The sequence below is a fragment of the Fukomys damarensis genome, unplaced genomic scaffold (genome assembly GCF_012274545.1).
Source record: "Fukomys damarensis isolate Sample0158 unplaced genomic scaffold, DMR_v1.0_HiC HiC_scaffold_33, whole genome shotgun sequence".
Taxonomy (NCBI): Eukaryota; Metazoa; Chordata; class Mammalia; order Rodentia; family Bathyergidae; genus Fukomys; species Fukomys damarensis.
Window position 1 is genome coordinate 1,799,821 of NW_022900945.1, and position 13,207 is coordinate 1,813,027.

General features: G+C 40.3%; 1 protein-coding gene across 12 annotated transcripts in view; it reads left to right on the forward strand.

Moving 5' to 3' along the window:
* Atg4c (autophagy related 4C cysteine peptidase) overlaps nucleotides 1-13,207 on the forward strand; it is a 76,697-nt gene that overhangs the window by 52,935 nt on the left and 10,555 nt on the right. For 11 of the 12 annotated variants that reach the window (XM_033758190.1, XM_010605052.2, XM_010605049.2 and 8 more), the window contains one exon: nucleotides 4,303-4,422. The exons of the other annotated variant lie outside the window; for it this stretch is intronic. In XM_033758190.1, the coding sequence (XP_033614081.1) occupies nucleotides 4,303-4,422 (120 nt within the window). The remainder of the gene's footprint in view (nucleotides 1-4,302; nucleotides 4,423-13,207) is intronic. 12 annotated transcript variants of the gene reach the window in all.

Sequence of the window (13,207 nt, forward strand, 5' to 3'; positions counted from 1 at the left end):
GATTTAGAGAGAAACATTATAAAACATCCTAACACACCAGTTTAAAGGTTTCACTGTGGAGAGTTCAGGTTGGTGAAATCAGGTAACTTAAAGGCACAGAACTTATCCCTTTTACATTAGAGCACTGTTGGGTCAGCTTTCTTGTTGCTGGGACACAATATCTGACATAATACCCACAATTTAAAAGAGGAGAGGTTTAATTTGGTCCACAGTGCCCCCGGCTCCATCTTGAAACATCATGGTGGAAGGGTGTGTGGAACAGAGAGGCTTAGTTTCCAGCTGCGGGAAAGCTGAGCAGAGTAGCAGCACCGGAGAGAAAGGGCTGCGGGCACAGTCGCAGACCCCACGCCCATGCCTCTGCGACCCTCCCGGTGACCTGGGCAGATCCCAGAGCCAGCCAGGTTTACATGCCGCCCTCGTTGCCACAGAACACTCATAGAGGGGGTTGGGTGATATATGTTTGAGATTGTGGAATTTCTATTAGGAGTTTTTTGTTTTCTTCAGTGCAGGGATTTATCTTAGAGCATTTAGCTAATAGCATCATTTATTTTCCTAGAACATATAAAAATGACAGCAAGTTGTCTATTTGTATAGGAATAAAATTATACTTTCTGTTTTTAGTTGTATCTTAAGTGTATAATGCTCCAAGCAAAGGTGTATTACTAGCCATGCTTGCTCTTGGTTGTGAATGCATACGCTGTGGACATTTGGAGCCCGAGCTATTGAATTATATGCACATTCCGAAACCACCTTCATACTTCAATCATGAAATCAATTTTGTAGGCAAGATTTTTTGATCAGTACTTTTTGGTCAATAGAGGGAGAAATTTAATCTTAGATCTTCTAACCATGTCTATTTAAATTGTTGCTTATGGTTCTGATAATTTATATGAATGCCCTAAATTCAACAGAACTGTGAAATTTTAAGTAGAATATCAGAATATTTGAGATTAAGAAGAGATTTAAATAGGTTATATCATTTGTTATTATTGCTTTAGTATTGTATTCCTGCACATAAAGAGTTGAATTTTTACGTTTTGAAACCAAATTAGACCAACTCTTCTTTATTTCAAAACTGTTGTTTGCTGAGCTCTTTTTAGGTGCAAAATTAGAAGAGAATGGGAAAAATGAGATAAGTCTGGGCGAGGGTGCGTTGGATTGTACGTCTCCACTGTCAGTTAGGGAGGGCAGAGTTTCCGCTGTTGGGGTGGGAGAGTCAGTACGCACCACACGTGTGTGCACGCGCACATATGCTGTGTGTATGTACACCCACATACACACAGCATGCATGTTTTATATGTCACAGCGTATACATGCATGTATGGGTGCGCATACACATAAAACACGTCACATACAATTAACAAACTAAGTCTCCCAAGCCAGACTTTTGGTTCCTGTTGTTTATATACACTTTCAGGATGACAGCTTCTAACTCTTACAAATACCGAATTCTAAAAAGTAAGAAAAACCCTATTAATAGACAAGTTAGTCTGTTAGTTGTTGACCCCAGTTCCAAGTATCAGATTATAGGACATTCGTACAGTGGTCTAATGTTTGGTAGGAATAAGGATTTTAAACTCCTGATAACTTCGGAAGTAGTGGCCCTGAAGTCATTAGGTAGGTGGATGAGTGAATTTTTCAGTGAAAAAATACCGTTTATGAATCATACAGGGAAAGTAGTTTTTAGTCATGGTATTCTCTGCCTCGGAGATCTTCATTTAAATCTCCAAGATAGCACTTAAAAGTGCTAAAGTACATTCAAATGTTTTTGTTTCAGTATTGTTTATATGTTTAGGTAATAAAACCCACTATTATAAATAAATAATAAGCCCACAGTGGTGCCCTATATGTGCCTAGTTAACTATTTCTTGGGGCAACAAATAGTGTATTGAAAAATGAAATAAAGGGGAGTTGACTTTCCCTATTTTATCAGAAACATATTTCTTTGTCACAGAAGTATATGTAGTGAACACTACCTCACATATGTTTGTGAAGTAGAAACTACTATTGCTACCAAACCTATGAATATTAAAAAGAACTCATAAGTGTGCAGCTCAAAGAATTATCACAAAATGAATGTAGCTCTATAATAATACTTGGGAAAATGCTTGAAAGTCTTATTTGCCTTGCAATAGCAAGAAAAGATTTTGCATGATAAAGTTAGTGTTGTTTTGACTTGAGAGTCTTGAGTACACAAAGCAGCATGACTGTAGGCCTGAGTGACACAATGCATCTCTCAGTTCTGGGATGTTCGCAGTCACAGTTTGAAGTGTTCAGCAGCGGATGTCTGTGCTCCTGTGAATAATTTAAGAAGTTCTTTGTAGATGTCAGAATAGTGGTAAATAACAACTTTGTGCCTGTCATTATCTGTGATGATTACGGTAAAACACTGACATATAAGCAAGCCCCATCAGAGATGAGTTAAAAACACATTACTGGACCTTATACAAACGTTTTGATCCTCTTCTTTATCCCCAGGTAGTAAAAATTGAAGCATTCCGTGTTGCTGGCTTTGAGATGATGTGGGCAAATGGTTATTTTTAGATACCTTATATGCAGAATATTTTCTTAAAAATATAACTTAAAACTATGCCTTTACTCCTGTAACAAGTTTTCTTAGCTATACTGTGCCTCTTCAGATCTGTCTTTAATATCAAAACAGATGTTTTTATTTGCAAATAAAACAGGTGAAACAACAAATTAAGAAAAGTCAAATTAGGCAATACTTGTGTTGATTAGTATCCCACAGCTTCTGGTTTAGCTAGGTTGCCTCTCGCTGTATGAAGTAAGCGTTAGCTAAGCATTTTGTAGAAGTCAGGATTTTGAGAAACTCATTGGTTTGGCCTGTGCTTCCTGACATAATTGCTGGACTCAAGCCTGATGTGTGCTCCACACAGAAGGGCCACTCGAGGGATGCATTTTGCCTCTCTGGTGTTAGCTGGCACCTTAGCTGGGTCACTAGCAGGCAGTAGGGAGGCTTTCCAAAACATAACAAATACAAAGGCCTATACTTTGTTTTTGCAGTACTCAGGGCCTTGGCACTGAGGTTCATCCCTAGCCCTTTTACTTTTCATTTCTGAGAAAGCTGCCATGCTGGTCTCACGATCCTCCTGCCTTAGCCACCACACCCAGCTCATGTTTCTGTGTTGGGATAGTTTCAATTTAAAATCTCTTAGTCTTATGGTTTTGAGTGTAGGGAAATACTAAGTTCATGAGTTCAAATTCATTGTAGGCTATTGCTTAATTGGACTTGTTCTTTAATTCAGAAACATAAAATAACCTGAAGAATTTTCCACACCTGTCTTTGATCTGCTCAGTTCTCTCCTAAACTTGGTGATTTTTGTATATCCTTACAGTTAATGCAAATATAAACAAATACTAATAGATATGGCTTTGTGTCCTTCCATTTTTACATGGACTTATAAAAAAATAACTTACAGAAACATATTTAGTAGTATGGATAATATTTAAGCTTTTTAAAAAATCTTTAAAACATAGTACTAAAGCACAGGAGTACTGGAATGATTAGCAACATGTGGTCATTTTCCCCCTGTAACTGCCAAATCCAAGGAGGCCGGACTGTGCAGCACGTTTGTCTTGGGGCCCTGTGACTGTTTGAGAGAAGCCAGGAGGACAAGTGGGATAGAGGGCAGGGACCTTAATAGGACGGCTTCCTCCAGTTCCACCCTGTGACCTGGGTGTGAATAAAGAAGAGCTAAAGAGGAAAACATAATGGGAGAGCAAGTTGGAAGAAGATACCATTCTGCACTGATTGTGTTAAATGCTTGAGTCGACTTCTTTGCATATCAGTACAGAATATTTACGACTATTTGTGTGAAAGTCTTATTTTAGTTTACATTGCAGTACATAATGTTTACATTACTTGTATGGTTAAGAGTTTATAAGTATTAAAAAGAAGAAATAATCTCTTAACAGGCAGACTAACCACAGTGTCCTTGAAGTGGCTGCCGGGGCCCAGGCCCTGGTGCCTGCCTGTGTGTGTGTCTTTCCCGCCCAGTTTTCCTCCCTGTAGCGCCGTTCAGGGCTGTGGGTCACGTGGGACAGACGCCCTTCTGTTGCAGCAGAACACTGGTATCATGTAGGATGGAGTCAGGAATAAAACATACAGTTTTATCTGTTGTATCTTACAGCCTTGGTGTGTGGGAGGGGCCAAATGCCATTTGAAAATTGTGTTTATAGTTTGGAGAACAAGCTAGAAAGCCAATTGTAATAATATTCTTGTGTATACTTAAGTCCATCAAGTAAAGATACATTAACCCTAAAGAACTTTAAAAATTACAGACATTCCACTGCCCTTCTCCCAAAAAGATGTCGTTTCGAAAAATGGATCCTAGCTGTACAATAGGATTTTACTGTCGAAATGTTCAGGATTTCCACCGAGCTTCTGAAGAAATCACTAAGGTACCTTCATTTAAAGTATTATAATACTACTTTTAATGACTTAATTTTTATTATAGATAGTATAAATATTACAGAAATCTTGAAAGTATGATATTTTTGTAAAATTTCCTCTGTCATATTATTAGGAGGATTGTGAACCAGAAAATAAAACTGTTTGTGGGTAGTCAGCATTTAAAACCAGTGAAACCAGTGACCTGCTGAAGTACCGCTCACTCCACTAGGTGGCACTGTTGAAACAAGAATCCTTCAGACCGGGAGCCTGGGAAGCAATTAGCTTCTATTGCATTCGGAGAGGATTTTAAAGGGCATTCCCTTCAGGCTAGAAAAAAAATTAATGAAGTATTTGATCAAGCCAAATTGTGCATTATTTCTTGTTAGTCCAACTGCTTCTTTTATTTATTTATTTTTAAAGAAATGGTATTTTTGGATTTCTCAGAACTGCTTTATCAAATGAGGTGTGTTGTTACCTTCCAGTAAGTTTGTCTAATCTGATCTATTTTTATTTATGGGATTTGTGAAATAGGTTTATTTAAATTTTTCTTATTAACTTTAAACTTGCGCATGTTTTTGGTCACTTGGGTACTGCTAAAGCGTTTACAGAGCTTTACTGCCTGTCTAGGTTTAGTGATGGAGACAAAAGATTCCTTGCTTAACAAGTGAGTATAACTGGACGGGCCTGTTAGTAGCCATGGCTGTAGCTGACCCTGTACAGTAAGTAAAACCGCTGCGAGGATCATTTCGGGGAATTCTGTGCTCAGATGTAATGACTGTGCATCACTGTTTTACTTTCGGTTAATTTTCTTCACGAAAGTGGACATAATAGGTTGAAATTTTAACAGTGTGAAAATAGCATGAAAAAGTTAAGTAAAAGGGCTCTCGTGATAGGTTTTGTTTTCTTGTCCTGCTATGTGACAGAAAAATGAATGAAGAGAGGAGAAAACGAGACACGAGAACCTTTCTGTATTTTTCCTCACAGTTGCCTGCTTTTTATTCTTCCTTTCAACCTGGAAGGCCAAGTGAATAGTACAAAATACGTATTCGCATCGTTCCGCTCCTTTGTGACTTGAAATTAACGTATAGATTTATACATTTAGTTTAGTAATTCTTTGTCTTTATAAAGCATCGTGTATATGCTGACAGACACAAATCCAGCTTACATTGTGCTATGCATCGATGCTGAGGAATATCTTCCATTAAAAAGCCCCATTTCTATTTCCATTAATTTATTTTTTATTTGGATTATAGTAAGTGTGTTTTTTAAAAAAGTAGAGTGGTTTTCTCCTGGAATAGACACAAACTCAATTATTATACCAAACTGAAAAACACAGAAGTTACAAATGAGTTGTATGTTGATGTTTTCTGCTGAAAAACATAGCTTTTGTGGCTTTTGCATTGAAAAGATAGAAATTATTGTTCTTGATTTATCAGAGTAATATGCATTATTAAAGCAACAAGAAACCATGTTCAGATATCTTTTGAAAGTACAGAATTTTGTAAGAGTCAATTAATGTGGCTGTCTGTAATATCTTTTTATAGCAGTATCGGAAACTGTGCGTTAATGATTTGATCATTTACTTTTGCATGGGTAGTTGTAAGTTAAGCAGTTTTTTCCTTTTCCCCTAAAAACCATTTCAGTTAAACCATTGTTTTCTTCTCTTGAAAAATTGAAAGAACCTAAAAATTATTTGTCATCATGTAGCATATGTTCTCAATTTTTTCATTTTGAAAATGAAGCCAGGTAGTTTAAGAGATTCATGTTCAATCTCTAATACTCTAGGCATGTGATTTTAAAAATACTAATACACATTGTTAAACAAGGTCAGTATTTAGCAGAGTTCAGTGCAGCAAGTATCTGAGAAACTACTGTACACAAAGCATAAAACAACCAAAATGGAACCCCTGCTTTTAAGCAAGATAGAATGCTTTTGCCCACATGTAACATTTATGCTGGAGGAGGGAGCTAAGACAAGTAGGCATATATCACCCTGAATATGATAAGCATCTACATGGAAATAGAAATAAATTGCCAGGGGAGGAAGAGTGCTGAAATGAGAGAGCTGTTCCATCCGGGTCGGTACTTTATTGTGGTGGTGATGTTTAAGGTGAGCCCTAAAGCGTAGGCTTAATTTCCATTGGCTTAGTGAGAAGGACAGTCATGTTAATCTGAGGAAATAAGAGGAAAGGTGTAGGAGAAGGGACGTGAGGCGCTCATCAGTGAAATAACAGTTCAGTCGGCAGGCACCACAGACAAAGACAGGGCAGGATTTCTGCCTGGTATCTCCTCAGAACCCCTATGGGTGTTCTGGGAGCCCCATTTCCAACGAGCCTCCCCTGGACTCAGTTATCACATTGGGGAGCCACTGTGTGAGGCAGGCACCCCACGGTGTGACATGCAGTGAGATTTCTAGGTGGCACTAGGAGAAATGTTTTAATGCTCATGTTAGAATAATGATTTACATATTAAACCTGTGAGTTCCCATTTTTATCAATAGTATAAGGCTACTTAAGTTTTAAATGGTTAAAAAAAAAGAAAACATTCATTAAGCACAGCAGAGAGAACAAACAGAGCGAAAGATGTGAAGGTGATGTGCATGTCCATGCTTAGGAAACACTTGCTGTGGGGAGTGGAGACAATGAGGCGAGTGTGTGTCAAAGTCCTGTAGTGGAGAGGCTTGAATGCCACACAGAAGAATGACGTCACATGTATTAATTTTATTACATTGATTTTAAATTTCATGTATATAGAGTGTAGAGAATAATACGGTAAATGCCCATGTTCTGTGTTGAGCTTAAGAAAAAAATAGTACGTAAAATTGAGGTGGTTCTCTCCTTAGTCCTTTTTTCTTCTTCCCTGTGAAAACTACTCCTGAATGTGCATCTTACACCCAGGTTTTAATCTCCATGGACAACACATACGCTTTGTATGTTGTTAAACTTTTCATCAGTGACACCTTTACATAATAAAGGTGGCTCTCTGTCTATAGCCTCTCAGTTTAACGGTGACTTTGTGACTGTGTCTGTACTTGTTGGCTTATAATTTAAATTACCAAAGTGTAGTTTTACAACATACGACTTTTTATTTAAACATTGTTTTGTGGATGGTCACTAGTTGTTTGAGAACCTAAAAAGTGCTGATTTCATTTTAAATTACACATAACATTTTAAAGAATATTCTTGCGCATCCCTTTTATACTCATTTACTACTTTGATTAGCATTCCTGTAGAAGGATGAGCTGCGCAGGGAGCACGCATATTTTGGGGTTTGCTAGATATTGTCAGAGATTCTCCAATGTGATCAGAAAAGCAGTATAAGAATTTCTAGTGCTTCAAATCCTTACCTACACTTAATATTGCCAGACTTTAAAAATGTTAACCAATATTATGGATATAAAGTAATAGCTATTTGTATTTTTAATTTATTTTTCCCTGATTGATAGGTTGAGAATCTTATCATGCTTTATCACTCCATTTGGTTTCTCCTTTGTGAATCTCCTGTTCATTTTCTTTCTTTTTTCTGTAGGGCCATTTAACTTGGAGGAAATCTTTGTAATTTTGGATTCTACTGTTTTGTTGGTTATGTATGTTGCAAATATTTAGCTATGCTACTGTTTTTACTAATTGAAATTAAATCTTTTCCTTTATGGTTTTTGAATTTGATATCAAAGAGATCTTTAATAATCAAAGATCATAAATATGTTCTTTGAGAAGTTTTATGTTTCACATTTAGGACTTGCATACATTTTAATTTAAGTAGTAGCTTTTCTTTTCCTCCTTGCATAGAAAAATGGATGCTTCAGCATCATTTATCAGAAAGTCTAACCTTCCTTCTTGCTTTGTAAAATCTTCTTTGTGGACCTGTACGAAAACAGAAGCTGTGGAATTGGAGCGAAGGTTTAGAAGGTGGAATTGGTGTATTAAGGCAGAGGTTGAGGGGCCACCTCCTAAACATGTCTGTTTTACATCTAGGTGACTAGGAGAAAAAAGGAATAGTTCACTAATGTGCTTATTCACTGAGGCAACAAGTATTTGATCAGTTTCACCCCTACGACTCCACCAGAGCTTCTTTTCAGGGTCATTAATGAGCTGCACACTGCTAGGTCTTTAGCCAAATCCTTGTTTTCACCTCATTTGTTGTAACAGAAGCATTCAGCACAGCTGACACCTCTACTTGCAGCACCTGCCCCTGCAGCTCTCCCCACTGTTTACTAGGTGTTCTGAGTCTCCAGCGGCCTCCTCTTCCCAGACTCTTCCTGGTGGAGTGCCCAGGGCTCAAGTTTTCAGTTCTCTTCTTCATCTTGGTGATCTAAAGGCACAGTTTTCTCCTTGGCCCAACCTCTTCTCCAGTTTTAGATTGTATATGTCCAGCAACATCCCTTGTGTGTCTGATGTGCACATCCAAAAATCAGGTTCTTGATTTTTCTTCCCAACCCTGTTCTGCTGATTTCCTTATTTCGTGTGCTGGCAAATTTATCTTTCTATCTGTTCAGACTCAAAGCCCACCATCTACTTCTCCTGTCCCTCATGTGTTCACCCATTATAGATGCAAATGTTTCCAGAGTCAGACCACCTTTTAGCACCGCCACTGCTACCGTCCTGGCTGAAACACCACCCTTACCTCGCTGCTCCTAATTACTTTCCAGGCCTCACCCCTCCCCTAATCTCATTGCAGTTCAGCCCCAGGTGATCCTTTTAAAACATAAATCAAAGCATTGTTGTATTCCAAAGCATCTACAACCGTGTTCAGCCCAGAGTAAGTATTCACTTTATTTACTGAATGACTCTCTTGAGCTGGTGTGCAGTGGTGAACAACGTAGTTATGACTCCTGGCTCCATGAACTGAGCGTATAGTGGACAAGATGGATATTAAGCACACAGAGTACATAGCAAAGACAAGAAGTTCCATGAAGAAAAAAGAAAGAGAGAGAGAGAGACATCATTTAATTTGGGCATGCAAAAACATTTTATAGCGTATACTCATTATTTTCCTTAAGGATCTTACCTGGTCTGTGCAGTGTGCCGATGTCTTCACCAGGCAGAAATGAGCATCCTGAAGTAACGGGGAGAATTAGCTCTGCTCGATGACTCACTTTCTGAATGCAGGAGTCCTGCTCTGGAGCAGGTAAAGCAAAAAACAGAGTTTGGCAGGTAGGGAGAGCAGACTTTGATGGTGGTTAGGGGTCTCCTACCTTGTTCAGGTTCAGGTGGATGCCTTATGGCCTAGAAGGCAGAAGGTCTGGGAGGACTGAGAGGTAAACAGGGTGAAGTTCAGTGGAGAGCAGCAGATCCGATTCTGACTGGCTTTTAAGTTCGAGAGAGAAGGTGATGAAAGTCTGGTTGTGGCTGTGAAGTTACCTCCTTCCTTAAGTTCTTTTGCTTCTTTATCGGTCTATCTTGTTTTTGTTTTGTTTTTTGAGACAATCTCACTATGTAGTTCAGGTTGACTTGAACTCATTGTGTAGCTAGGCTGGCCTCAAACTCATTGTGATCCTCCTAAGTGCTGGGTGACAGGTGTGAGCCACCAGCCTGACTTGTTTTATATTTTTTGAGGCTGTATTGTTAGCTATATACAACTATAGGATTGTGAGGTTATCCTTGAATTGAACCTTTTTGTAACTGTATGTTCCTCTGTCTCTGTATTTCTTGGCTTAAATTCTGTTTTCATGCTTTGTTGTTAACAATTTGAACGCTGTAGCCTTCAAAATTCCTTGTATTTTAAGCAGTTGGCATTTCCCTTTCCGATGGCCTTCATTCCTTCCTATATTACTCTGCTTCCTTCTGAAGAATTTCCATTATTATTTTTTGTAGTGCTGTTTGCTAGTGTGGATTCTCTCAAAGTTTGTCCATTTAATTACATCGTTATTTTGCCTTCACTAGAAAATTAAAGCAGCACTAGGGATGTAGCTCCAAGGTAGAGTGCTTGCCTAGCACGTGTGAGACCCCACCCTCAGTACCCTGGTACTGCCCCCAAAATTAATTAAATAAATAAAAATAAAATGGAAGTAATTGCAAATTTCACAGAGAAGTTGAAGATATAGCAAATAATTTTTTCCTAACCATGTGAGACTGAGCTGCTACCACGCTGCCCATCCCGAATGACTGAGTGCGGTTCCTGCGGGTGGGGCCCTTGCGCCTTCCTCCACCCAGCCCAGGCCGGTCGGTGTCTTCGGGCCCACTCTGAACGAGGAGCGTCTTGCATCACCTAAAACAGTTCCTCGTCTTTCTCCACTTTCACCTCGGTGTCCTGTTGCTATTTTTGAAGACAAGGAACACTTTTTCCCAGAACAGCACCTCTGAACATCCTGCAGCCGCCCGCTCCTGGGCGTGTCCTGTGCGCCCCCGGCCGGCCGAGGCCACGGTCCTTGATGCCCTGTGGTAGCGACGCACTCAGGTGCTGTCTGCCAGGCATCGAGAGTCGCGAAGGGGCGCAGGGGAAGGGGAGAAGAGCAGGGGAAGGGGAGAAGAGCGCCACCGGGCGTGGAGGCCCCGCCTTGTTTCCAGTCTGCCTGGGGTCGGCCCTGTCTGCGCCCCGGGCGCCTTGGTTCGTTCCTCTGGAGGCTGCTGTGGCGCAAGGCCCTCCATCGCAGCTCTCCCAATGATTTTATTTATAAAACAGTTCAGCTGTTTCTTTTAAACTATAAGGTTTGACTATAAAATAAGACCCGTGTTTGAAACAGTGCAAAGACTAGTTTTATTTCTGTATTCCATTGGAATTTTACTGCACACGTGCCGTTTATAGAAAACGACGCTGGATTTGTCGTATATCCATCCACAGAAATTTTGACACTAAAGTAAATTATAAAAGACTAGCGTAAAATAAATGAAGATAATTTCATCGCTGTATAAATTGGCAACGCGTTTTTTCCGGTTGCTTAGCCGTCTCTCAAGGGTCAGTCTCGAGAGTGACGCTTGTCACCTCTCCCACCATTGCTGTTCTCTGGGCCACTGCCGTGGCTTCCTGTGACCTCCCCTGCTCCCCACAGAGTGGAGAACCTCGGGCCTCAGGTCGGAAAGGTCTGCCATCCCTGGGTTAGGCTGCACCTCAGGCCGCAGAGCCTTGCTGTAGCCTCCCAGCTCCTCTGGAGGAAGCGCCTCGCCCGCAGCCGTCCACAGGCCTCCGGCGCCCTGGAGGGACTCTTGGCTCTTGTTTCCTCTCTACCTCATCCCCCTCCTGCCGCCTCCCAGCTCCCTAAGCCAGCTGCACGCGTCCTTGGGGATGACTGGGCCCTGCCGTTGCTAGGAATTTGTTTCCTGTGCCTTCCTGCGGCTCCTCTCCCGGCGCCTTCCCTCACGTCTTCCCGGGCATCCCGTACACGCCTGTCACCCTTCCACGTTTGTTCTCCTTGGTGTGTGGCACTGTCGTTCATAGGCGTGCGTGGATCCTGCTTCTCTCCCTATCCCTGCTGGCCCTGCTGGCTTGGGACCCACCTGGCCAGGGCCAGGCCGCTGGCTGGTTTCGTTCATTGCTGTTTCCTAAGTGCCTCAAACTTCTGTGGCATTGGAGTAGCTCAGTACTGTTCATTGAAACGGTGAATGAAAGAGGATTCGTTACAGATTTCTCTTGTAAGTTAACCAGGAGCGGAGTGATTCAGTGATAGAATATCTTTATTCTTTTTTCACCTATTCAATTGTATTTTACTTACGTTATTGTGGCCTTAAAATTTATAGCAGTTAATCAAAATATACTTTTCAAAAACGCTAGTATTCATATTTCCTGAGGCAGTGTACACATACCTTTCTGTTTGAAGTCTTTCTACTGCACCGCAGGCTTCTTTGTAGGGACACAGCAGTCAGTGAGAGCATCACTGAACCGCTCTTCCCTGTCGGGCTCCTCCCACAGCGAGTGCCAGTCTCGGTTAGTCCATTTTGTCTGCTCATCTCTTGTCGAGTACCTGAGGAGTTACCTGTCTTCTCACACTCCTGACCCCACTCTGCTTCCCAGCCACACTCCCAGCCTAGGTGCAGCATCGATGTTCATTACATTGCTGTTTACTTCACAGCAGTCTCCGTAATATTGTTCACTAATAAAGGAAAGGACTATGGTTGTGTTTTCCTGGCCTTTTTCTTGGAGTTAGTTCTACCTTCTAACCCCTCAGCATTCTCTGTGATTATTTACATTTTTCTAACTGTTCAGTCATATTGGTCAAATATCTAGCAGTAAAATTTTCTAAGTACAAATGTAGGAAAAATTATTATTATTGTTATTATTGTTATTGTTATTATTATTATTATTATTGTGGGGGTACCGGAGATCAAACTTGAGCCCTCGTGCTTATGAGGCAGGTGGCAGAACCGCTGAGCCAAATCCCTGGCCCAAGAAAAATTATTTTTATTATTTTTCTTTCCTCCTTTTCTGGAGACTTCTGTTTTCTCTTCACTCCTGTGTTAACTGTTTTCTAGGCCTGGTACAGAGTTACCAGTTTTGAAATTCCCAGTGCTACTTTACACTTTGGATTTCTATCTTCTAATTTATTCTCTTCTTTTGTAGGAGCATACTTTCTAGTACCTTCCTAAGAAAAGGAAATATAGATGGTAAAGTTCTTGAATTCTTGCATTTCTGATCATCTTTATCTTTTAATTGATTGTTAATGTGACTGGGTACAGAATTCTAGAATGGAAATAATTCCTCCCCTTAAATTTAAAGGCATTGCTCCACTCTCTAGCATTAAAGTTGTTGAGAACTTTGGTGCCATTCTGGTCTATTCTTCGGAATGATAATTTTATTTTTATCTGAAAGTTTTCAAGTTTGAATCCCAGTTGTTACCACCTAATGTATATGTAATAATAA